The sequence below is a fragment of the Carya illinoinensis genome, chromosome 2, assembly GCF_018687715.1.
Source record: "Carya illinoinensis cultivar Pawnee chromosome 2, C.illinoinensisPawnee_v1, whole genome shotgun sequence".
NCBI lineage: Eukaryota > Viridiplantae > Streptophyta > Magnoliopsida > Fagales > Juglandaceae > Carya > Carya illinoinensis.
In genome coordinates this window covers 4,779,878-4,806,497 of record NC_056753.1, presented here as the reverse complement: position 1 = coordinate 4,806,497, position 26,620 = coordinate 4,779,878, and the positions used below count along the sequence as shown (strand labels likewise).

General features: G+C 38.8%; 2 protein-coding genes across 9 annotated transcripts; one reads left to right on the top strand and one right to left on the bottom strand.

Annotated features, from left to right (window-relative positions):
* Positions 1 to 3,876: 3,876 nt before the first annotated feature.
* Positions 3,877 to 26,393, bottom strand: LOC122298191 (cell division protein FtsY homolog, chloroplastic). 8 transcript variants are annotated; one of them, XR_006239288.1, is made up of 13 exons: positions 26,011 to 26,393; positions 25,718 to 25,822; positions 25,410 to 25,483; positions 25,247 to 25,305; positions 24,704 to 24,741; positions 23,711 to 23,831; positions 23,511 to 23,579; positions 23,339 to 23,421; positions 22,950 to 23,018; positions 22,727 to 22,789; positions 22,481 to 22,611; positions 22,237 to 22,401; positions 21,854 to 22,133 (listed from the first exon to the last, which is right to left on the bottom strand). XR_006239288.1 is itself a non-coding variant. In XM_043108075.1 (12 exons), the coding sequence occupies exons 1-11, from the start codon at positions 26,317 to 26,319 to the stop codon at positions 22,498 to 22,500; spliced, it is 1,104 nt and encodes a 367-aa protein (XP_042964009.1). In that variant the 5' UTR covers positions 26,320 to 26,393; the 3' UTR covers positions 3,877 to 4,156; positions 22,461 to 22,497. The 8 variants fall into 8 exon arrangements, 4 of the variants coding, with proteins under 4 accessions (XP_042964009.1, XP_042964008.1, XP_042964007.1 ...); XR_006239262.1 differs by lacking the exon at positions 21,854 to 22,133 and adding an exon at positions 3,877 to 4,156 and having other exon boundaries at positions 22,237 to 22,611; XM_043108075.1 differs by lacking the exons at positions 21,854 to 22,133; positions 22,237 to 22,401 and adding an exon at positions 3,877 to 4,156 and having other exon boundaries at positions 22,461 to 22,611.
* Positions 18,232 to 20,681, top strand: LOC122298293. The gene is made up of 3 exons (XM_043108079.1): positions 18,232 to 18,560; positions 19,258 to 19,404; positions 20,348 to 20,681. The coding sequence occupies exons 1-3, from the start codon at positions 18,315 to 18,317 to the stop codon at positions 20,489 to 20,491; spliced, it is 537 nt and encodes a 178-aa protein (XP_042964013.1). The 5' UTR covers positions 18,232 to 18,314; the 3' UTR covers positions 20,492 to 20,681.
* Positions 26,394 to 26,620: the final 227 nt, after the last annotated feature.

Genomic DNA, 26,620 nt, shown 5'->3' with positions numbered 1-26,620 from the left:
TAGAAAAATGAATAAAATTCAGTGAAAATTTTTGAAAAATATGATTTTTTGCTAAAATTTAGGAAAAAAATTAGTTCATTCAGATTCACGCTCTCAACTACTGCAAAAACCCATACTGGATTGTTTGAAAAATAATATATACAAGAAAACAGCTAAAATTAGATAATAAATGATGGAATAAAAAGGATTACTCAAATGCTGAAAATAAATATATGAATGGTTGATACCGCAAAGAAAATGAGAGTTCAAATTAGTGATCATTAGAGATGGAATCTCGCACATTAAATTATCATTATTTCAGCCATAATCGGTAGGAAAAATTGTGTATGGTCTTGACAAGGGCCACTTCTCCGCAGCCAAAACTCTTTTCTTCGCACGTTTGTATGAGAAAGTATTCTTGAACTCTCAGAATCTGACCTCAAGGTTAACCTCTTCTGGCTACAGCTATTATTCTGAGGACTTACGCTGAATTGTAAGACAAGAAACCCTATGAAAGAGAATGCAATCAAAGAAAACACCAGTTTAGTGTAATGAAGAACCAAGGAAAAATCATTTGTAAAATATTTCTCAGGAGAAAGTTGCATTACACCATTAATTAGGCTTCTGAACCAGTACAAGGTATAAGACAGGTAGTAGTGAATCAAGTTGAAGAGAGAGTTCCAAAATTCCATGGGGAAATTATGACCCAAGTCAGGGTGGTATCATGTGTGTGGGACAGTGGGGTCTGATTCACAACTGGACTAGGCTAAAGCCTATACAATCAATTTTGAAATATGATAAGGAAAAAATAATAGGAAAGAAATGGGAGTTTGTACGCTCAATAACGAAAAACTACCGATCAACTTTTAGGCTCTATGAAAATATGGAATCAACAAAGGCCTCAGCATCAAACGGTTGAAGGTCTTCAACACCTTCTCCAACACCAACGAACTTTACAGGGATGCCAAGTTCATCTACCACACTCACCTGCAAACAAGAAATTACAGTTTCACTGATAACCAAGATCACCCAAAATACTAAAATAAATACAGAGTAGGAAATTATACAAAAATACAGTTCAGATGAGTATAAAGCATACCACACAGCTACCTCTGGCAGAACCATCAAGTTTTGTCAAAACCAAACCAGTAATTCCAACGACCTGTCCCAAAAGTTCCAACTCAAAAATTTACACATCGTAATACTATATATGGCAGATTTGTCTGGTGCAGCAAGCATTCTGCACCAGACTTCCTTGCCAATTCCTTCAATTCAACCTGCATCCTCTTGTTATCTATTTGCCCTACATTTACCTCGGTTTCGCATTGTGCCTCCCCCTCGCCTTGCTCACTATGAGCAAGCATATTATCAGCATTCTTTTGTCATAGGCCATCGTTCTCTTTTTGCAAGATCTCCATGGATTCCAACGCCTTCCTCAACTTCTCCTCCATTGCTGCTAATTGTGTCTCCATAGATGGTGTCAATGTATCCACTGCTTGACTTGCTATAGAATGTGTTACAATTGGCATATGGCAACCACGCTAAATAATACAGATCCCACATATGGCACCAAATGTTAAGGACATGTCCCACTCTGATGCTGTAATCATTCACCTGTGTAACACTGAAAAAGGTCTGGCAGGGTTCGCCTTATAACACTCCGATATTTAAGTAAGTAAAATATCTTTTCATGAATTCAGAAAGGAAAAAAAGAGAGTCCCCTTTCTATTAAGGATTACTTGATATATATATATACATATTTGCAATACTTATCTTACCCAGAATTTATCGATGCAGATCATTATTCGGTATTTTGAATAATCATATAACTACATGAGATCCTTATCCTTTAGGAGGAGATATCGTGGTGCATATGTAAACTTGATCCACTCTTAACTCTCTTCATTTTCTCACATCGGTCTTGGATCTATTCTTTGAGCTTTTATCCCTTTTAGGCTTTTATAATAGAATGAACCTTTTAGTTCAAGTGAGCCTTCTAATTATTTTTATTTTAAAATTTAAAAGGATTGAATTAAGATTTTAAAAAATTAAACTATTTATTATATTTTATATATAAATTTAAAAAAAATTATAATAATAAGAAGAGACGAGGTAAATCACTTCTTCCTCCCAAACATACCTTTAAGGGAAAATAAAGCGCGTGGCACCCTTCCAAACCTACCTTCGAGGGAAACAAAGTGCGTGGCACCCAACAGACGAGAGCTTCTGTAAAATAATAATAATAAAAAAAGGAAAACACTACTTTGCCGCCTGGGGTTGACCGCTCGGGTTGACCGCTGGGCAAAAAAATTTTTTTTTTTTTTTTTTTACTTAGTGATTAAGAAAGTGATTTTAAATGTATTGGTGTATTTTTTTTTTACTTAATGATTAAGAAAGTGATTAAAAAAATGTGAAATGAAAAATGAAAAAAAAAAAAAAAAGTTAACACTGGGCGGTAAGCCCAGCGGTAAGGGTGAGGCGGCAGAGTAGCCTCACCCATAAAAAAAGCACACAGAGAATCAAAGACAAAATGTCAAAATCGTCCATGACCAATTATGGTGTCCGGGATTCAAACTCCGGCACGATGATAATCTCCAAGGAAGTATCTCCTCAAGATGTCACTAGGATCAAGCATTTGCTTCAAGTACCAGACATCTCTGATCTCCTCCGAGAAGTTTGCAACACAAACTCGAAGGACTTGTACTTTGAACTGATTCGCAGCAACCTCAAGCCCCAACGAGTCGTACGTGGCCGAGTCACCTGTCTCCTCTCGATCTCACTCGCTATTAGTGTAATAAATTCCATCTATTACCTCCCCTTTTGTGTATTCCTTGTACTACATATCGGATATTTGTTTGGTTACTGAGGGAATGATGGAAATTACTTTTTTTTCTTTTTTATAAGTATGATGAAAATTACTTTACCAGTGAAAGTTTAAATTGAACTAGTTTTTTGAGCTTTTGCTTTCCCGATGTCTGGGTTGAGTAAAATGGTGTCTGTATGCTTCGTTTGGCTTCTGAGAAATGAACCAACATAAAACAGATTTGGGTTTATCGTATTGGTCCATGAATTGGGAGGTAATGCCCTATCAAACGTTTGATCTCTGATGTAAGATCTTTTAAGGAAAATTAGGTGCTCTTTGGTTAGTGAGTTGAGATGAAATGAGATGAGATAAAAGTTGAAAGTTAAATAAAATATTGTTAGAATATTATTTTTTAATATTAGAACAATATTGAAAGTTGAGATGACATGAAAAGTTGTAATAATGAGATAAAATGAGATGAGATAAAATAAAATATTTTTAATATCCAAACGGGCCTTACACTCTTCTAGGTGGGTATGATGTTGACTAATATCATATCTGGGAATCCGAGTAAACATATTTTGTTTTGTGGGTTACTCAAAATATGAGAATCAAATTGGTAGTAAAAAAATGTTGTGATTTTGCACATACTGTTAGAGATGCAGAAAAATGGAACGTTCTTTAAGATTATTATTCACGGTTTTGCAGAATCCCTACGGTTCAATGCATGGAGCGGCTGTCGCGGCTGTTGCTGAGATGGTGTCAATTTCTTCTGCTCTTTCCAAAACAAAATGGGTAGTTAAAAATGTACAAGAAATGAGGAGAAAAAATAACGAAAAAGAATATAGAAATATCATTTTAGCATAATAAAAAAAATAGAAAATGAAATGTATGAAGTTTCAGAAAGATGAGTAAAATTTAATGAAAAATTTTGAAAAGAATGATTTTTAGCTAAAATTTAAGAAAAAAATTCGCTCATTCGGATGTGAATGCTCAACTGCTGAAAAAACCCATTCTGGATTGTTTAAAAAATAATATATATACGAAAACAGCTAATTAGATAATAAATGATGGAATAATTTAATTAAAAAGGATTACTCAAATGCTGAAAATAAATATATGAATGGTTGATACCGCAAAGAAAAGGAGAGTTCAAATTAGTGATCATTAGAGATGGATTCTCGCACATTAAATTTTCATCATTTCAGCCATAATCAGCAGGAAAGAATTGTGTACGGTCTTGACAAGGACCACTTCTTCGCACGTTTGTATGAGAAAGTGTTCTTGAACTCTCAGACACTGACCTCAAGGTTGACCTCTTCTGGCTACAGCTATTATGCTGAGGACTTGTGCTGAATTGTAAGACAAGAAACCCTATGCAAGAGAATGCAGTCAAAGAAAACACCAGTTTAGTGTAATGAAGAACAACCAACGAAAAATCATTTGTAAAATATTTCTTAGGAGAAAGTTGCATTACACCATTAATTAGGCTTCTGAACCAGTACAAGGTATAAGACAGGTAGTAGTGAATCAAGTTGAAGAGAGAATTCCAAAATTCCATGGGGAAGTTATGACCCAAGTCAGGGTGGTATCATGTGTGTGAGACAGTGGGGTCTGATTCACAACTGGACTAGGTTACAAGCCTATACAATCAATTTTGAAATATGATAAGGAAAAAATAATAGGAAAGAAATGGGAGTTGTACACTCAATAACGAAAAACTATCGATCAACTTTTAGGCTCTATGAAAATATGGCATCAACAAAGGCCTCGGCATCAAACGGTTGAAGGTCTTCAACACCTTCCCCGACACCAACGAACTTTACAGGGATGCCAAGTTCATCTACCACACTCACCTGCAAACAAGAAATTGCAGTAATTCCAACGACCTGTCCCAAAAGTTCCAACTCAAAAACCTTGTTCTTTCCCTCTTTTGACAGCTTGTGAAAGAACTATTAAGAAGCACTTTAATATCATGAATTAGTATGTTTATAACATCACATTGAAAAATTTTACAGATAAGAACATTCGAAACAAGACGCAGAGAAGAATTCATCAAAACCATTTTACTGAAATTGTCTAGCAGATGATGCTTTGGCCTTGTCTCCTTCAGCCACAACTATCTCACATCCAATTCCTCTCAGCCCATATCTCCAGCTGATCACTAGCAGCTGCTCTAAAAGTATCCCCTGCTGCCATCAGTATCTAGCACACGTTGAAAAATAGAATAAAGAACCTTGTGAATAAGTCATGCTCCACTCACCAGCTTTCTGAATGTGAGGGAGAAGCAAAATAATTCAGAAATTAAGCTTTGAGAACATTACTTTTGTCTGGTAGAAGAACAACAGTATCAGTGAAAAATTTTGTACCCACAACTGCCCATCCCAAGGGATTGCTCAAATATCAGACACCTTTAGAATTTCAGAAACATTGTGCTCTATCCATGAACACGTTAAACACCTTTCAACGAATATCATTCCCTCCATAAAAAATTTTGAACACTCTCGTAACTGACAAGTGACAAGACTGGTTTCCTGTTAGGGATTCGTGCTAGACAACAGCATCTACAGCAAGTTCTTTCAATGAAATAAGTACATGTGATGCTGTTGTCAAAGCTACACGAATCGTCCAATCGATACAGGTCATTTAAACCAAATTTGAACTTGTAGGAGATCGCTAAAAGAAGTCTGAGGGATGACACTCTAATTTTGAACATACTGCATAATACTTTGGATTCAATTTTCAGATTTGAAAGGAACAACAGCAGATTTCAAGTTTTCGAAAAGGAACCCAAATCTTAAAACCGCAGTTATATTTTTGTGCGTGTAATATCCTCTGAAGAATTAACATCATAAGATTTGGAAAAAGGGAAACATTCTTTATCCTTTTGTCAATCAATTATCTCAAAGTAATCAAATTGCCATGCCAAAAGAACTCAGATATCTTACTAAGTCCAGATCAGGTCTAAAAAAGTATGTCAAATTCAACTGATTCTGCTCTAGTCTCTCTCTAAGGCATTTTAACTCATTTTTTACCATTGCAGGAAAAACATTACTCAAGTAATAATCTCACCTTGGCCCCTTCCATTTTCAGTCTATAGGCCAGTTTTCCTGCAAGAAGCAGTTGATCAAAAGGTCATTTTCTTGTTTCTGATAGTTTACTTCTAAAAAAAAGTTTGAGATAATTTATAACTTCAAGGGGGGGGAAAAGAATTCATTAGTTTCTAAACAAAGTTACTAGGAGAATTATATTTTTATTTTTTTGAACTTAACTCCACTCTGTTTACTTGATTAACTTTCTCCAAGCTTGTAATTGGTATAAGAGCACTTGATCATAATAGATACCAACACAACAAGTTCAGCAGAGAGTAAGCATGCCCGAACAATTTTTCAAGGGAAAAAAAAAAGGATTCTGCAAGGCTGCATAAATTTCACTGAATATATAGATGTAAAGCTCGGGACCAAAACTTTTCATGTCTGTTAAGTGAGCTAATGTCTTTCATTATAACCCTTCTCAAGAAATAATTTTTATCAAGCAAGACTGAGTTTAATTATGTAATCTTCTGAATCAAACCTAAGCGGAAAACTTGTGAAAATGAATTTAATGACTATGTTTTATGTTTGGTTGTTTTAGTACTACTTCTGTCAGGCAACTGGGCAACTTTTTCTCACCTATGAAGATTTGAGCATTAGCATTGGCTTCATCAAAAGCCAATACATATTCAAATTTTGATGAATTTACTTAAAATGAACCTACATTGGATTCATCAAAAAGGTATTTGGAAAACTTTGAGCTATAGTAATTGTTGTTCTTCCTTCAAATTTGAAGGTCTACTATTCCACATTCAAACTAATATTTTATTCTAATTTTAATAAGTAATGGTTTTATTTTATTTTCTTCTAAATTAGTTGGGAATCAATTATTTAAGTACTAAATTAAACTTTTAATGTCCATATGGTTAGTATAATTACAAAATATGAAGAAAAAAAATTAAAAATATTATTATTAAAAGAATAATATTACATTATTATTTTGATGAATCTAATGACTAATCTAATATGGAATTATAGATATGAAGGTTTTGAATTTATGAAAAATGTATACTTTTCATCAAATTTTGAAGATGAATTTGATGAGTCCAATGCTAGTGCTATGTAAAATATGCTAGGGAAGCAAGGGTTTCCATTTACTCAATGGTGAGTTTGATTTTCTAAAGCTGTTGTGTTTTTTTTTTAATAATTTGTGTACTGTTATATGTATGCAGCCTAAATATTACAGTTCTAAGATTGGTACAAATATTACGAATGTATCAAAATATTTTGTATTTTGAACAACCTTGCTGTCGTGCGAATGATGGGAGTCTCCCTGTGGGCTTTCCTTTTGCTTTCAAGCCTCAAATGTATATATATATATATATATATATTATGGGCCTAGGCGTGTGGAGGACAAGTTGCTACAAACACAGGCCTAGCCCATCCATGGCCCTTAGGTGCCTACCGGCCCTTCATACCATTTTCCCTCGCTGTTTGATACCTTTTAAAAAACTAAATAAATTGAGGAGCCCCCATCAGTTTCCGCTGCTATGGTAGAAAAGGAAAAAAGTTTTTGTGTGACGGTTACTCTTCTTCTCCAGTGTCAAACTACGATTCCTTCTTCCGTTGGCATTTTGCATTCTTTCTTTCTTTAAACACCTATTTCCCGTCTTCTTTCTGTCTTTCTCTATTACCTTCCTGTTCTTCGATTCTCCATCTTGCCTTCGTTCTTTGTCTATTTTGTCTTTCCTTGCTGTTTCACTCATCTCCTCTCTACCGATTTCAATGGCCGACTTTGGTGAAGGTAAAGGTTCTGAAAACCCATTTGAAGTCCCTGAGGGCACGATCTTTATTGGATATCGATGGTGCTCGAGCATCTGAAAAAATATATTTTGCCAAGATTCGAGAAGAATATCGTATTCCCGAAACTGTTATTTTAGAGGTTCCCTCGTCTAGATGCTGTGATGACGAGGGTTTCACCGTTAAGGTAGCTATCACCGTCTCCCTCCTATTGCATGGGTTGAGGCTCCATTTTTGCCGTCCTCTTCGCGACATTTTGGACCTTTCTAAACTAGCTCTAGTTCAACTACACCCTTTTGCATTGAGGGCGTATCTTTGTGCTTGCATTGTCTTTCACATAGTTCTGGAGCCTCTTGGCGACCCCTATCCTGACCTAATTACCCAGGAGTTTTTAGCATTCTATAATGTGAGGGAGGCCACTAAAAGAAATGTCGTTAGCTTTCGCAAGAATGATAATGGGCAGACGTTGGCCTTGTTCAAGACTCGTTACTCCAACGCTAGGGCATGGACCTCCAAATTCTTCTTCATTACTGGTCAAGGCTGGGAGTACCCTACCTTAGAATAGATCTTCAAGGATTTTTCAGTCAAGGCAATCTGGCGCCCCATCCCTGACAAAAAGAAATTGTGGCTAGAATGGCGCCTTTGTCACGTCACGAACTGGCCCTAATTGAGACAATCCGTTCTTGGGTTGAAGCTAATCATGAGGAGCTTCACACTAACCTATTCCTGACTTCCGCCTACATTGATCAGTTCTTGATGTCTCCCAACTGATCTCATGCTCAAGGGCGTGACTTCATGATTTCGACCATTATTCCCCCTCCCATGCTGAAGCCCTCCTAGAAGAGTTCGAGGCGTGACCACTCCGCTCAAGAGAGGAAAGAAAAGAAGTCATGATCAGAGAAGGGTGAGGCAGCCGAGAAAAGGCAAAAGCGGAGGAAGAAAAAAAACGACGGTGGTCAACGAAAAAGGACTCGTTCCGAAGACTCTTCTCCTATTTTGCCTCCTCAAAAGAAAACTTCGGCGTCCTCAAAGGGTGTCTAGGTCCAGACACCTCCGGAGGATGTTCAAGCTTAGATGCCCACGTAGTTAGCCACCCTTGAGCCCCTAGTGCAACGGTGAGAGGAGACCGCCATAACCTCAGGGGCCGAACACATCCAGACTTCTAACCCGCCAACTAGTACTGCTCTTCCTTCACCTCGCTTATCTCTGTCGTCGCGTCATTCCTCCAGCCTTAAGGACGTTGAGGGTTTAGCCAGCCTGGCCCTTTTTGACTTGGCTGCCTCCCTTCAAGTTGTGCCTGTTCCGCAGGTGCTTCCTGCGAGCTCTGACTCTGTGTTTGAGTTTCCCGTCCTGAAGAGGCGAGTGAGGCAGGTCGAGCTAGTCGCTAAGTGGTGGCTACCCTTAATCTTGATTCTATCACAAGCGTGGGGGCTTGCTCACTCCCGCCTTCTGGTGGCGCTCACAACGAGGCGGCCACTGCCTTGCCCATAAATGGTCACGAGGAGGTGGCGAACACCTTGCCCACAAGTGGGGCGAATGGAGCCTCTCTCCTCCACAAGGGTGACCAGATTGACACAACAAGGGGCGCCTCCACTCACCAGGTTGACGTAGGTGGTGAGATTGAGTCACAGTGAACAGCCCCAGAGACCCTACCAGTCACCATCTCTGGAGGAAACACTCTCTGGCCGATCGGCAGTGATGAAGGACTCTCTCTCCCTCCCCTTCACACCTCCTCCTTTGGGGGGGGATAGTGACTCCTTTTTCAAGGAAGAGTAGGGAAATTTCTTGCAGGAAGATTCCCGCCCTCTTGAGGCTGACCTAGCTTACACGCTGCTCCCTCTTCCCCCTGTACGCTTGGGGGGCTCATCAAAGAGGGTGACGGCTTCATCTTTGAAGCATGTGGAGGCATTCCCCCTAGGGGCAGTTTCTAGCCCTGGAAAGATTGTTGGAGGTGACGCCATTGGTGGTGGCTTCTCAACGGCTGCTGACTCCCAGGTTGAGGACATTGCTCAGATGGCCACTCGCTTAAGATGCTAGTTTTCTGAGGTACCATGTAATCTATCCCTTTTTTTTTTCCTTCCCTACTTACACACTTTCTCATCTTGGTTGTTTGCTTTCCTTCTTGTAGGGCATTAATGATCTAGCTACATGAATTGTGGCTAACAATGCCTAACTTGAGAATAAGGTTAAGGAGCGGCGTAAGCTATGCTACATTACTAAGCATGCCTCTGAGAAGTGGCAGGTTGATAGGGCTAACCTGGTAGCCTTAGCCAAGGAGAAAAAGGAGTTGGAGATCTGGCTAGAGCAATCTGAAGGTTATTCCCACTCATTGCGAGGTGACCTCAAAATACACGAGGTTGAACTCCTTAAGCTGCGCGAAGCTGTCTGCCTAGCAAACGAGGGCAAAGCTAGGGATGACCTCACCCTGACCGTTCTTCAATCTAAGAGGGACTCAGCCAAGCTTCAACTTTCAGAGACTGAGAAAAACTTTGAGGCTAAGTGGGCGCGCCTAAACTCTGAGCTTAACACCCATGATGAGGAGCTAACTTCTCTTCGTGGAGACTTGGCCTGCTCTCAAGACAGCCGCAAGTCCCTTGAAGAGGATCTTAAGAAGGCGAACTTAGCTCTTGGGGTCAGTCACCAAACACTGTCTGAGAAGATAAATAAGCTAACTGCTGCTTAGGAGGAGATTGCACGACTTCACGCCCAGTTGGCTCATGTTCCTGCTACAAGGACCACGCCTTTACTTTCGGGCATGGCTGTGGCATCCTAAGGCTAAGGAACCGTCTCTTGGTTAACCCTGCCACCAACTTTAAGGTTCTTCTCCGGGGTTTATTTTCCCCTGAGGAAAGTGCCTGCTGCCAAGTTGATGATTTTGGGTGAAAAGATATGCTTGAGGCTTTTGTAAATGTGCCCCCGTTGTTCCCGCCTGATGATGCCCCTTAGCTTTCCAGCCTTTTTTCCTCCTTTTTCTTGTTTGTGGAAATTTTTGTATTTTTACACATTTTACATTTGTGGTAATAAATCTTGTTTTACTCTAATGTCAGTTAACTTTGCTATTGCATACTTTTATTTTTGGTCTTCCATTTGTGTTTGGATCGTTTCACTATTTTTGCCCTTGGTTTGTTAAGTTGTCAGAGCTCTTGGAGTTAGGGGTGAGTATCGGCCGGTCCGGACCGGCAAAACCGACCGGACCGGCACTGTTTGGACCGAACCGAACCGGACCGAATTGGGACCGGTCCGGTCCGGTCCAATTTTTAAGGGACCGAGAGGATTCGGTCCGGTCCCGGTCCGGGAGTTTTTCACCCCGGACCGAACCGAACCGGACCGAATAGAAATTAAAAAAAAATATATTTATATATATTATTTATATAATAGTTGTATATAATTAATTATATAATTATATATGGTATAAAAAAATATTAATAGTCTAATATAGACTATAGTTATAATATGTATTAAATCACTATAACTACATAGAGTATTAGTAATAAGAGTATTACTATTATTTAATATAGTATTACATATAGTATTACTATCATTACATATAGTTATTAGTTATAGTATTAGTACTAGTATAGTTATTAATACTAATAGACTAATAGTATTAGTTATTAGTATTACATATAGTTACATATATAGTTATCACTATAACTATTATTACATATAGTTATTAGTTATAGTATAGTTATTATTACATATAGTTATTAGTTATAGTATTATTACTAATAGACTAATAGTATTAGCATATTACTAATATATATATATAATAGTATACTATATATATATATATATATATATTAAATATATTACAATATAATTACATAAGTATTAAAAAAATGTCATTAGATAAAAAAAAAAAAAAAAAAAAAAGTCAACCTTGGACCGAATGGACCGACCGGACCGGATCGGACCGAATAGGACCGGACCGAACCGGTCCTGAGGGAGTTCGGTCCGGTCCAGGGTGAGAAAACCCTGGACCGAATAGGTTCGGTCCGGTCCACAAAACCTCCCCGGACCGAACCGAACCGAACCGAACTCCCCCCTACTTGGAGTGGTCTAATGACCTGCATGCTTTCTTCTTCTTCTTCTTTTTTATTTACAGCACCACAAGTTGCTTGAGCTTGTCTTTGGTGTTCAGGAGTGACGTGGTCTGAAGACCTACATGCTATTTTTTCAAGGCACCACAAGCTGTTTGAGCTTGTATTTGGTGTTTAGGAGTGGCGTGTTCTAAGAACCTATGTGCCCTACGTGCCCTTTTTCAAGGCACCACAAGCTACTTGGGCTTGTCTTTGGTGTTTAGGGATGGCGTGGTCTGAGAACTTACACGCCCTTTTTCAAGACACCACAAGCTGCTTGGGCTTGTCTTTGGTATTTAGAGGTGGCATGGTCTGAGGACCTACGTGCCCTTTTACAAGGCACCACAAGTTGCATGAGTTTGTCTTTAGTGTTTAGGGATGGCGTGGTCTAAGGACCTATGGTGCCCTTTTTCAAGGCACCACAAGCTGCTTGGGCTTGTCTTTGGTGTTTAAGGGTGGCGTGGTCTAAGGATCTACACTCCCTTTTTCAAGGCACCAAAAGTTGCTTGGGCTTGTCTTTGGTGTTTAGAGGTGGCATGATCTGAGGACCTATGCGCCCATTTTCAACAAATTATTAATAGAGCGCAACATGCCCGATTTTAAATAATGACTAAACGAGAGCAACTACCCCCACAGCATACATATATATATATATAGATGAAATAATGCAAATACTGAGGATATGAAATTAGCAAAAATGAAAACGTTGTAAATAGCTATTGATAAAACTTCTTTAACAGCTCCGCGTTCCATGGGTGTGGTAGTTCCTTGCCTTGACCATCTTTCAAACGGTACAACCAATACCTATTATTAGCCACCACTAGATAAGGCCCTTCCCATCGGGGTCCCATTTTTCTTTCGTCTTGGATAGTCACTCCGCTCTTCTTTAGGACCGGGTCTCCTACTTTGAATGTTCTGGGCCTCACCCTCTTGTTAAAGTACTGCTCGATTTTTTCTTTTTCCTGCAACATTCTGGCCTCTGCAATTTCTCTTTCTTCTTCTAGCAAGTCGAGGTATTCCTCTATCTTTTTATCGTTTTGGACAGGCGAGAAGTGGCTTGTTTTGTAGTTTGGCAGCCCCACCTCGACTGGCGAGGCAGCCTTACATCCATACTCCAATGTGAATGGGGACTCCCACATAGGAGTTTTTGTTGTTGTCCTGTATGCCCAAAGTACCACTGGCAATTCGTCTGCCCTATCGCCCTTTTTCTCCGCGACTCTCTTTTTAAGGATTGAGAATAACGCCTTGTTGGTTGCTTTGGCCTGACCATTCACTTGGGGGTGGCCTAGTGAGGAATACTTTGTCTTAATTTTCAACTTAGCACACCATTTCTTGTAGAGGTTTGAGACAAACCGGCGTCTATTCTGTCACTATGCTTTGTGGGATTCCAAATCTGCAAACAATATTTTTCTACAAGAACTTTGTCACATCCTTATTTGTCACGGTTGCTAATGGTTCAGCCTCTACCTACTTTGTAAAATAATCCCCAGTGACTACCATGAATTTCACTCTACCCTTCCCTTGAGGAAAAGGTCCTACTAGATCTATGCTCCACTAGGCAAAAGGCCACAGCACCATTATAGATGTTAACTCCACTGGAGGGGCATGTGGTACTAGCGCATACATTTGGCACTTGACACATTTACTGGTAAATGCTCGTGCATCCTTTAAAGCATTGAGCCAGTAGTATCCTACCCTGACTGCTTTTCTGGCCAAGGCTCTCCCGCCAGAATGGTTTCCACATATCCCTTTATATATTTCTGTTAGAACATATTGTGTTTCTTGCATGGAGATGCATCATAGCAAAGGGGCGGAAAAACCCCTCTTATAAAGGACTCCATCGATGAGTAGGAAATGTGCCACTCTTATTTTTAACCTCCTCGACTCTTTTCTTGCTTCTGGTAGCTTTCCTTCTTCTATATACTCTACAACCTCGCTCGCCCACTCTGGGATGCTAGAGCCCAAAGCAGCTACCTCAGCCTCATTAGCTAGGACTTCGATGACCCTCCTCTCTACCTGCCACGGAAGAGCCACTTCTTCCATTCCTGAAGCTGCTCGCACCAATATATCTGTGACTTCGTTGTCTGCCCTTGGTATCTGATTTGTAGCGAAATATGAGAAGAGGTCACGAATCTCCCAAACTCATGCTAAATACTTTTTCAACTTCTCCCCCTTTGTATTTTACAGGCCCAACACCTGATTTACTACTACCTGCAAGTCCGACTTGGCTTCTACCTCGATTGCCCCTATCTTGGCAGCTATAGAAAGCCCCGCCACAAGTGCTTTATACTTAGCTTCGTTGTTTGTTACTTCAAATGCCAGTGTTGCCATGTAATACCGCTTCTGGCCGTCAGGGCTCAATAAATGTATTCACAAGCCCCCATCGGTTCGACAAGATCAGCCATCTATGAATAACACCCATGGCTTTCCCGATGATGCCCCAGTTTCTTCTTGGGGGAAATCCTGAGAATTCTGCCATAAAATTTGCCAGAGCTTGTCCCTTAACTGCCTTCCTTGGTTCATACTCTACATCGAACTCACTTAGCTCAATCGACCATCCTATCTATCTTCCCGTGCTATATGCTTTTCTCAGGATTTTTGCCAATAGAGCTTCCGTAAACACCCGTATTGTGTGAGCTTGGAGATACGAATGGAGTTTTCTTGCTGTCGTTACTAAGGCAATGGCTAGTAGTTCAATCCGTGGATACTTTGTTTCCTCCCCTCTAAGGGCCCGACTTATGTAATGCACTGGATGTTGGGCTACCCTTTCTTCCTTTACTAGAATGACAGATACAGCATTCGAGGAGACCACGAGGTATGCACAGAGCACATCACCTCTCTCCGGTTGCTTCAAAAGGGGAGGACTGGCCAGATAATGTTTCAATTTTTCAAACGCCTCATCACACTGTTCGTTCCAAGGATGCACTTTCTGCAGTACTTGGAAGAAAGAAAGGCACTTCTCCATCGACCTTGCTATAAATCTTCCTAGGGCGGCCACTTTGCTCACCAATCGCTAGGTTTTATTCAAGTTCTTTGGTGGCTTCATGCCGAGTATGTCTTCTATTTTTTCTAAGGAAGCCTCAATTCCTCTTTCAGACACAATGAAACCCAAGAACTTCCCAGATTCGGGTTCAACCTCATTTTATAATGGTGTAAGTCATCAAGATGTTGTGCAGGCTCGTTGCTCTTTACTAACAAGTCGTCCACGTAAACCTCCATGGACTTCCAGAATTGTTCCTCGAACATCTAATTCACCAACCTTTGGTAGGTTGCCCTCGCATTCTTCAATCTGAAGGGCATTACTTGGTAGCAATACAATCCTCAATCCATTATGAATGAGGTCTTTTCCCCATTTTCTTTGTTCATCTGTATTTGGTTGTAACCCGAGTATGCATCCATGAAACTCAACATTTGATGTCTCGCCGTTGCATCCACAATGATGTCGATGCGTGGTAAGGGAAAACTGTCCTTTGGGCAAGCCTTGTTTAGATCTGTAAAGTCCACGCACATCCTCTATTTTCCGCTCACCTTTTTTACCAATACTACGTTGGACAACCACTCTGGATAGTGGACCTCCCTGATAAAACCAGCTGTGAGCAACTTCTTTACCTCTTCATTGATAGCTGCGTATTTCTCCATACTAAACGATCTTCTTTTTTGTTGTATGGCCTTGTGCGTAGGGTCCACGCCCAAGCAGTGATCAATGACCCCGATGTCTATACCAGGCATTTCCTTGTGGCTCAATGCAAAGACATCTATGTGCTTTATTAACAGCCGCTTAAGAGCCTCCTTGTTTGTTGGTGGGATTTGTGTTTCGATACGGGTGGTGGTCCCCGAACGATTGGCATATAGAGTTACGAGTTCCAATGGCTCATTGACTTCTGCATGCTGCTGACTTTGGTTATCCCTGACCTCCACATCTTTTTCTAAAATCACTCCCAAAGGCAATGGAAGAGGCGATGCCAAGGCCTCGTTCTGCCCCGGCACAACGCAAACCTCGCTCTTGACCTTCCTCAGTTCTTGCACGTAGCATTCTTGCACCAAGGCTTGTTCACCTTTTGCCTCTCCTACTCCACTCTCAGTTGGAAATTTCATCTTGAGGTGGTAAGTGGACGTCATCGCCTTGAGATGGTTGAGTGTTGGTTTTCCCAATATAGTATTGTAGGAGGAGGGAGTTTTTAATGCCAAGAAATCAGTCATGGTGGTCGTGGTCCATGCTCCAATCCCTATAGTTATCGAGAGGGTGATTGTCCCTACGGGCTGGATGGTGTCTCCCGAGAAACACTTTAATGGTGTTGGGGAGAGCCTTAACCTGCTAACATCGATGCCCATTTTGATGAACGCCTCCTATAATAGTTCAAAACTCCCATTATCTGCTAACACCCGCATGGTCATGTAATTAGCTATCACAAGGGTGATTACCAAAGCATCATCATGCAGGTATAGCACTCCTTCTCTATCCGACTCTCTGAAAGATATTACCATCTGCTCATTGCTAAATCTTTGTTGCTTGTGAGCCCTGTCCATTACAAACACTTCTTCATATCTTGCCTTTCGTGCATACGCCTTTTGACTGGATGTGGAAACCCCACCTCCTCCCAGGCCTCCTACTATGGTCCTTATTTTCCCTATGGGTGCCCTGTTCTTGTCTTCTCTTGGGAGTGCCTTATCCTCATCATTCTGGCGGCCACCAGCTGGGCGCCTTCTTTCCAAACTACCACTTCGCCTAGTCTCTTGCCTAGACTCCTAGCGCCTTTTGTGCTTCAACCGTTCTGTGACCATTCGCTCTAACTCGTCGTTCTTGCTAACTCAGCTACATTCTTTTTCATGGTCGTGTAGTCTTCAGTCCAACGTGAGCTTGTTTGATGATATTTGCAATAACGGCTGCTTGTCTTGAAGGGGTGGTGACCTTCCTTCTCCTTTTCTTCTTCTCATACATTTAGACTGATATGCACCAACCTAGGATTATGATATGGCCGCCTCTCTCACACTCTTTCTTGCCTATTTGCCTTGATTTTTCTATCAACCTGTCCGCTTCTCCGCTCGATTTTCCCAACTTCCTTACGAGGATCCACCAAAGCTTACAACATGTCTTCTGCATTCATAAAATCATCTGTCCTATCCATGAATTCCCTGAGGGTGGAAGGGGTTTTTCAAGCCAGTTTAGCCATGGAGGGACTGTGGGGCCATATCCCTCCCAACAAGGCAGCAAGAGTGATCTTTTCATCCTAGTCATCCCTTGTCAATCTCTTCTTGTTAAAGTGGGTAAGGTAAGTCTTCAAGTTCTCATCTTCTTTTTGCTTGACTGTTAGCAGGTAGGAGACCGGGCGCAGATGCCTCCTACTAGGCATAAACTGCGTTAAGAACTGTTTCGCTAATTCTTCGAAGCTATCTATTGAGTTTGGCCTGAGAGTCCCGAGCCACCCTCTCGTCGTCCCTTTCAAGGTCAAAGGGAAAGCCCAACATGCAATCTCGCTTAGAAAGCCATGAAGTATGATGTGGGCTTTTGGCGGGAGCAACATGGCCATAATCTGTGTGCTATATGGCAAATCTATCTGGTGCAACAAGAATTCCACATAGGAAGATCCTCCCATCCTCTTCGTCATTTCCTCATACTTCCTTGCCAATTTCTTCAATTCAACCTGCATCCTCTTATTATCTATTCGCCCTGCATTTGCCTCGGTTTCACATTGTGCCTCCCCCTCGCCTTGCTCACTATGAGCAGGCATATTAGTATTGCCAGGTTCAGCATTCTTTTGTCGCAGGTCATCGTTCTCTTTCTGCAAAATCTCCATGGCTTCCAACGCCTTCCTCGACTTCTCCTCCATTGCTACTAATCATGCCTCCATAGATGGTTTCAATGTATCCACTGCTTGACTTGCTACAGAATGTGTTACAATTGGCATATGGGAACCACGCTAAATAATACAGATCTCACATATGGCACCAAATGTTAAGGACGTGTCCCACTCTGCTGCTGTAATCATTCACCTATGTAACACCGAAAAAGGTCCGGTGGGCCTGAGAACACTCCGATACTTAAATTAGTAAAATATCTTTTCATGAATTCAGAAAAGAAAAAAAGAGAGTCCCCTTTCTATTAAGGATTACCTGATATATATATATATAGGCATATTTGCAATACTTATCTTATCCAGAATTTATCGGTGCAAATTATTATTCAGTATTTTGAATAATCATATAATTGCATGAGATCCTTGTCCTTTAGCAGGAGATGTCGTGGTGCATATCTAAACTTGATCCGCTCTTAACTCCCTTCATTTTCTTACATAGGTCTTTGATATGTCATTTGGGCTTTTATTCCTTTCAGACTTTTATAGTAGAATGGGCCTTTTAGTTTAAGTGGGCCCTCCAATTATTTTTATCTTAAAATTTAAAAAAATTGAATTAGAATTTCAAAAATTTAAATTATTTATTATATTTTATATAAAAATTTAAAAAAATTATAAATATTGGAGGAGATGAGATTCAATCACATCTTCCTTCCAAACCTACCTTTAAGGCAAAAAAAAAAAGTGCGTGGCACCCAAACAGACGAGAGCTTCTGTAAAATAAAATAAAATAAAAAAAGCAGAGAGAGAATGAAGGTCAAAATCGTCCATGATCAATTATGATGTCCGGGATTCAAACTCCGGCACGATGATAATCTCCAAGGAAGTATCTCCTCAAGATGTCACTAGGATCAAGCAAACGCTTCAAGTACCAGACATCTCTGATCTCCTCCGAGAAGTTTGCAACACAAACTCGAAGGACTTGTACTTTGACCTGGTTCGCGGCAACCTCAAGCCCCAACGAGTCGTACGTGGCCGAGTCACCTGTCTCCTCTCGATCTCGCTCGCTATTACTGTAATATATTCCATCTACTACCTCCCCTTTCGTGTATTCCTTGTACTACATATCGGATATTTGTTTGGTTACTAAGGGAATGATGGAAATTACTTTCTTTTCTTTTTTATAAGTATGATGAAAACTCCTTTACCAGTGAAAGTTTAAATTGAACTAGTTTTTTGAGCTTTTGCCTTTCCGATGTCTGGGTTTGAGTAGAATGGTGTCTGTATGCTTCGTTAGGCTTCTGAGAAATGAACCAACATAAAACAGATTTGGGTTTATCGTATTGGTCCATGAATTGGGAGGTAATGCCCTATCAAACGTTTGATCTCTGATGTAAGATCTTTTAAGGAAAATTAGGTGCTCTTTAGTTAGTGAATTGAGCTAAGATGAGATAAAAGTTGAATAAAATATTATCAGAATATTATTTTTTAATATTAGAACAATATTGAAAGTTTAGATAAGATTAGAAAATTATAATGATGAGATGAAATAAAATATTTTTACTATCCAAACGGGACTTTATATTTGTATAGGTGGGTATGATGTTGACTAATATCATATCTGGGAATCCGAGTAAACATATATTTGTTTTGTGGATTACCCAAAATATGAGAATCAAATTGGTAGTAAAAAAATGTTGTGTTTTTGTACATACTGTTAGAGATGCAGAAAAATGGAACGTTCTTTAAGATTATTATTCATGGTTTTGCAGAATGCCTACGGTTCAATGCATGGAGCGGCTGTCGCGGCTGTTGCTGAGATGGTGTCAATTGCTTGTGCTAGAACCATGGTGGCTGAGGACAAGGAACTCTTTCTTGGGGAACAGAGTATATCATATCTCTCCGCTGCTCAAACTAATGTAAGTGTTTTTTTTTCCATTTCACTTTTTGTTTTGATTCATTTAGGTGATTCACCTATGTCAAACTCTAAATTCTTCGCCAGATATAATTGTATCACAAAATAAATCTTTATATAAATCCATGGAATGGTGAGTCATTCAAATAAAGATGATAACCCCTAGGATTTTTCTATTTACTGTGAAGGCAAGCATTTAAGATGCTCTTCATATTTGGATTGCAATTCGAGTGTCAAACTATGCTGGCTTTGCCTTCTGTGGGCAACATTTTTTGGATGGAAAGGCGGCTTTAAAATTTTTATCCTTTCTTTGAGTGCTGGACTCTTCCCTTTGAGATGCCATGTTTGAAGTTGCTTTGGAAGAGAGTGAGAATCACAATGGCAATGGAAATTAAAGCTGATCATGCAGATGAATGCATGAGTTTTTTGGAATAATATAACAACCTCATTCTTCTTGCAAGATTCTTGAGTAAGAGTGACTTTGATACTGAAATTGCTTGTTTAATGTATCTCATCCATCAATTTGATTACCCAAAGACCCCACAAGTAGCCAAAAGGATGATTATAGTTTGTAGCCTGTATCACAGCAAATATTCTGCTTGTCACAAGTATTGAATAGGAACTTTTATACCAGAAACAATGGTATCTCCAATTATAGTCCCCACTTCAGCTAATGATGTGCACTCTCACGGTTCAAGTACAGATAAATATGTGCTCCCAACTCACTAGCATTAAGCCATTGACTGGCTCACAGGAGGAGAAAACTCCAGGCTGAAACCAATTAATACCAACTTGTCACCATGATGTCCTGCTCTTAAATGGATTCTGTTAGCAAACACATGCACATGTTTGATTATTATGATTTAGTGTACTGTTTTCACAATATCATGAAATATTTATGTTTCATTTAAAATTTCCTTTGAGGTGGAACTTATTTCAATATACAGGCAGAGGTGATAGTTGATGGCACTGTAGTCAGGAGTGGAAGAAATTTGACTGTAGTTGCAGTGGAGTTCAAGCTTAAGGAAACTGAGCAGTTGGTTTATACTGCTCGTGCCACTTTTTACAACATGCCTCTTTCAAAGCTATGAAGCTTTTGTAGGTCAGCAAGGTTGAGTTTGGCTCATTTAGAAAATCAACACTTTTTAGTTTGTAAAACCCCTTAAAAATTTACATTGTTGGGCATATCATACATGCTCTATTCTCTCTTTGATTTTACAACAACTCAAGACATCTTTCCAAATCACTTCTAAATCTTACTTTTTTAAGAGGTTTAAGTCCCTTACTCGCGTCTCTCTTCCTTCCATCTCTATTTATACTTGTTTCCTACATTGGGGCAATGCGACTTAAATCACTGAAGCCACACTTTGTGTGTAAATAAAAGGATATGCAATTGATTTTTCTTGTGTATTTATATTTATGTAGAGATATATGGATCATTGAAAATTATTGAAAACTCAGATGGAAAAATATAGACAAGTTTAGATTATTGAGTTAAATATCGAGATTTAATTTTGTATGTACTTCAAATTACATCAATTTGAATGTTTAGTCATAAATTAATTTTTTGAAAATATATTCTTATTAAGCTATAGAAAATTATATCCCCTGAAAAGAAAAATCCTGGCTTCCTCCCTTCCTTGTATGTGATACAAATTACAATGCCAATACCCAAGAGGACATAATTCCTATGCCTCCGCCCCCTCACCCGTCTGTTGCTCCAGCCTTGGGTTCTTTTGCATTATTTTTCTCACTTACCAATCCATTACCATCCTCTCGTGTGAACCCCACCTCACCTCACCTCACCTCACCTCACCTCACATGCCAATGCATCCATTGTCATTGTTGTGTGAACCACGCACGCCCTTTCATGTGAATCCCACACACCTTCGTCCTTTACTAGGAGAATAATAGAGAGTATGATGAGCAAAACTACAGCTCTCAACTTTGAATCAGCGTTAAAAGTCTTAAAAAAAAAACAACACTAATTTTGAAAATATTATCGTTTAGAGAGTAGTTTCTTTTTTAAAAAAAAAAAAAAAATCATTACAGATGAAAAAGTGAAAACATTGGTACACTAAATAATTAAATAATTACAAAAATAGGAAAAATAAATATATTAAAAAAATTTCTTCTGTTCTTTCCACAACCAAAAAAAAAAAAAAAAGTTAAAAATCTACAAAAAAAAAAATGACAAAAACAGAATAGAGAAATATTATTTTGGTAAAATAAAGAAAGAATAGAGAGTGAGATAAATAAAATTTTTGAAAAATGAAAAAAATTTAGTGAAAAATTTCGAAAAATGTGATTTTTTGCTAAAATTTAGAAAAACAAATTTGCTCATTCAGATGTGAATGCTCAACTACTGCAAAAACCCATACTGGATTGTTTGAAAAATAATATATATATAAGAAAACAGATCAAATATGATTGAATAATTTAATTAAAAAGGATTACTCAAATGCTGAAAATAAATATATGAATGGTTGATACCGCAAAGAAAAGGAGAGTTCAAATTAGTGATCATTAGAGATGGATTCTCGCACATTAAATTTTCATCATTTCAGCCATAATCAGCAGGAAAGAATTGTGTACGGTCTTGACAAGGACCACTTCTTCGCACGTTTGTATGAGAAAGTGTTCTTGAACTCTCAGAAACTGACCTCAAGGTTGACCTCTTCTGGCTACAGCTATTATGCTGAGGACTTGTGCTGAATTGCAAGACAAGAAACCCTATGAAAGAGAATGCAGTCAAAGAAAAAACCAGTTTAGTGTAATGAAGAACAACCAACGAAAAATCATTTGTAAAATATTTCTTAGGAGAAAGTTGCATTACACCCTTAATTAGGCTTCTGAACCAGTACAAGCTATAAGACAGGTAGCAGTGAATCAAGTTGAAGAGAGAATTCCAAAATTCCATGGGGAAATTATGACCCAAGTCAGGGTGGTATCATGTGTGTGGGACAGTGGGGTCTGATTCACAACTGGACTAGGGTAAAGCCTATACAATCAATTTTGAAATATAAGGAAAAAATAATAGGAAAGAAATGGGAGTTGTACACTCAATAACGAAAAACTACCGATCAACTTTTAGGCTCTATGAAAATATGGCATCAACAAAGGCCTCAGCATCAAACGGTTGAAGGTCTTCAACACCTTCTCCAACACCAACAAACTTTACAGGGATGCCAAGTTCATCTACCACGCTCACCTGCAAACAAGAAATTACAGTTTCACTGATAACCAAGATCACCCAAAATACTAATATATAAATACAGAATAGGAAATTATACAAAAAATACCGTTCAAATGAGTATAAAGCGTACCACACAGCCACCTCTGGCAGAACCATCAAGTTTTGTCAAAACCAAACCAGTAATTCCAACGACCTGTCCCAAAAGTTCCAACTCAAAAATTTACACATTGTAATACTGTATGATAAAAAGCATTCCAGAAGCCATCAAATATATTAAAAAACTGTATTCTCAACAACACTAACAAATTAGTAGTTGACCATGTTAGTGCGAAAGACAAAGATGGGAACATTACTTCATTGAACTCTCGTGCTTGTGGTAGCATATTCAAACCAGTAGTCCCATCCAAAACTAGCAGGATCTCCTGCACACAAAGAAATCATTACAGACAAGTCTTAAACAAACTTACATTGCACAACAACGACAGACAAAACTTTTGTTAGACAAAGAGTCTCCATTCATATGCCCACATATGAAAGCTAGAATTTATGTTAAGCCGTTCTCCATGACACAAAGAGTCATTAAAGACGCCTAGCTGCGATGACAGCAGTAAATGGAGAAATAAAGTTATCCAAACACAACAATTTCATCAAATGGTAAAGCGTCCAACTGACATATAATATTTTTCATTTGACACCTAACAACACTTCAATTATAAAACAAGGGATAAGCTGCCACACTTACATTTGGTGCACCTGAAACAACTTTGCCCACAGCTTTTTTACATGCAATCAACTCTTCCATCAGGCTGTAGTTAGTGTGGAGACCTGAGAAAATAAAATTTTAGTTGTGATGAAAATTAATCCACGTATTGGCACATTGAAGTTTGCTCAAAGCTGAAGCTCTGTGTACTTACGTCCAGACGTGTCGCATAATACTACATCAAAACCTTGTTCTTTCCCTCTTTTGACAGCTTGTGAAAGAACTATTAAGAAGCACTTTAATATCATGAATTAGTATGTTTATAACATCACATTGAAAATTTTTACAGATAAGAACATTTGAAACAAGACGCAAAGAAGAATTCATCAAAACCATTTTACTGAAATTGTCTACCAGATGATGCTTTGGCGTTGTCTCCTTCAGCCACAACTATCTCACATCCAGTCCTCTCAGCCCATATCTCCAGCTGATCACTAGCAGCTGCTCTAAAAGTATCCCCTGCTGCCATCAATATCTAGCACATGTTGAAAAATAGAATAAAGAACCTTGTGAATAAGTCATGCTCCACTCACCAGCTTTTTGAATGTGAGGTAGAAGCAAAATAATTCAGAAATTAAACTCTGAAAACATTACTTTTGTCTGGTAGAAGAACAACAGTATCAGTGAAAAATTTTGTACCCACAACTGCCCATCCCAAGGGATTCCTCAAATATCAGACAACTTTAGGAATTTCAGAAACATTGTGCTCTATCCATGAACACATCAAACACCTTTCAACCAATATCATTCCCTCCATAAAATTTTTTATCACTCTTGCGACTAACAAGTGACAAGACTGGTTTCCTGTTAGGGATTCGTGCTAGACAACAGCATCTACAGCAAGTTCTTTCAATGAAATAAGTACATGTGATGCTGTTGTCAAAGCTAAACAAATCGTCCAATCGATACAGGTTATTTAAACCGAATTTGAACTTGTAGGAGATCACTAAAAGAAGTCTGAGGGATGACAATCTAATTTTGAACATATTGCAAAATACTTTGGATTCAATTTTCAGATTTGAAAGGAACAACAGCAGATTTCAAGTTTTCGAAAAGGAACCCAAATCTTAAAACCTCAGTTATATTTTTGTGTGTGTAATATCCTCTGAAGAATTAATATTATAAGATTTGGAAAAAAAAAAAAAACATTCTTCATATCCTTTTGTCAATCAATTATCTCTAAGTAATCAAATTGACATGCCAAAAGAACTCAGATATCTTACTAAGTCCAGATCAGGTCTAAAAAAGAATGTCAAATTCAACCGATTCTGCTCTAGTCTCTCTGTAAGGCATTTTAACTCATTTTTTACCATGGCAAGAAAAACATAACTCAAGTAATAATCTCACCTTGGCCCCTTCCTTTTTCAGTCTATAGGCCAGTTTTCCTGCAAGAAGCAGTTGATCAAAATATCATTTTCTTGTTTCTGATAATTTACTTCTAAAAAAAAGTTTGAGATAATTTATAACTTCAAGGGGGGGAAAAGAATTCATTAGTTGCTAAACAAAATTACTAGGAGAATTATATTTTTATTTTCTCAACTTAACTCCACTCTGTTAACTTGATGAACTTTCTCCAAACTTGTAATTGGTATAAGAGCACTCGATCATGATAGATACCAACACAACCAGTTCAGCAGAGAGTAAGCATGCCCGAACAATTTTTCAAGCAAAAAAAATTTTCTGCAAGGCTGCATAAATTTCACTGAATATATAGTAGATGTAAAAGCTCGGGGCCAAAACTTTTCATGTCCGTTAAGCGAGCTAATGTCTTTCATTATAACCCTTCTCAAGAAATAATTTTTATCAAGCAAGACTGAGTTTAATTATGTAATCTTCTGAATCAAACCTAAGCGGACAACTTGTGAAAATGAAGTAATATTTTCGTGTTACCAAGTGATGTTGTCTTGCCTCCTCCATTAACGCCGACAATCAGAATCACAGATGGCTTCCTGATAACATGACATAATTAACCAATGTCAGTTAAAAAATGAGGGCAAACCAAAATCTGGCGAAACATAAAAACTGTCTAGACGAATGCTTTAATAGCCCAAACCTGAATCCAAGTTGAAGCTCGGTTTTATTAGCGCTTTTAGTTAAAAACTCCAACACACTTTTCTTCAATGCATCCTAAAACCCATAATAACCCACATATCAACAATCCAAGCCAATACCTTTGGTTGTCGAGAAAAAATGTAGGAGAGAAACGAAAAAAAAGTATAAACAAAAGCATTTAATTAACTAAAAATCAACTCAAGCCAACAGAGACGACCGCTAAGACTTGGGTTGGCTAGATAAGAAATATCAAATTCAAAGAGAAGCCAGTAAAAGAATGCTCTAGCATGCAAAAGCTCAGTATCATACCTTAATCTCATTCCCTGACTTGAGTTTCCCTGCCAATATATCCTCACGCAAGCTCTCCACAATCTTAATGGTGATCTTTGGTCCGAAATCAGACACCAGTAGAGCCTGAAATTATTGGAAGCCACCCAATCATAACTTCAAACATCAAAATATATGAAGGGAAAAGAGATCAAAATAACATAAATTGATTTGGCTAAGCCGAGAATTTGTATTTTTTCACCCGGGGCAAAACATAAACAAACTAATTTCTAAGGAAACAAAAGGCGGCATGATGAAAGGGAGATAAGTTAAACCTCTTCGAGTTCGTCGAGGACTTTATCGGTATCAGCAAGGTTCCAGTAGAGGAGGAGCTCGTCAATGACAGCGAGGTTGTCGCGCGTTTTCGAGAAGCCCGAGACGATCTTGTCGACGTCACTCTTGGCCTTCTCCTTAAGCAAGCGACCGAGCCGGGTGAAGAACCCCGTCTGTCCGGCCGAGCATCTGAACCGGGAATTGGCCCGGACGGAGTTAGTTTTGGGCAGAGTGAAGAAGACGTGCGGCAATGAAGGTGAGGAGGGTGACGATTTGGAGAGGAGGGAGAGATGAGCAGTAGAAGCAGCCATTTTTCCTACTCAAGCCGTCACAGTTGGACCACCATCTGGAAATTGAGATAAAACTTACCGAGAAGCACGGCTTCGTTCTCTCTTAAGTTTTTAACGAATTTAATCGTATTGAATAAAAATTTTATCTTGAATCATTTTTACATATTTTTTTTATACACTCTATTAATATAATTAATTATCATATTAATAAAATACATAAAAAGTATATAAAAATAATTATATTTAATATTATTTTTCAATATATTATCACCAATATTTTTTTATCATATCTTATTTCATCTTATTTTTTTATTTTTTTTTA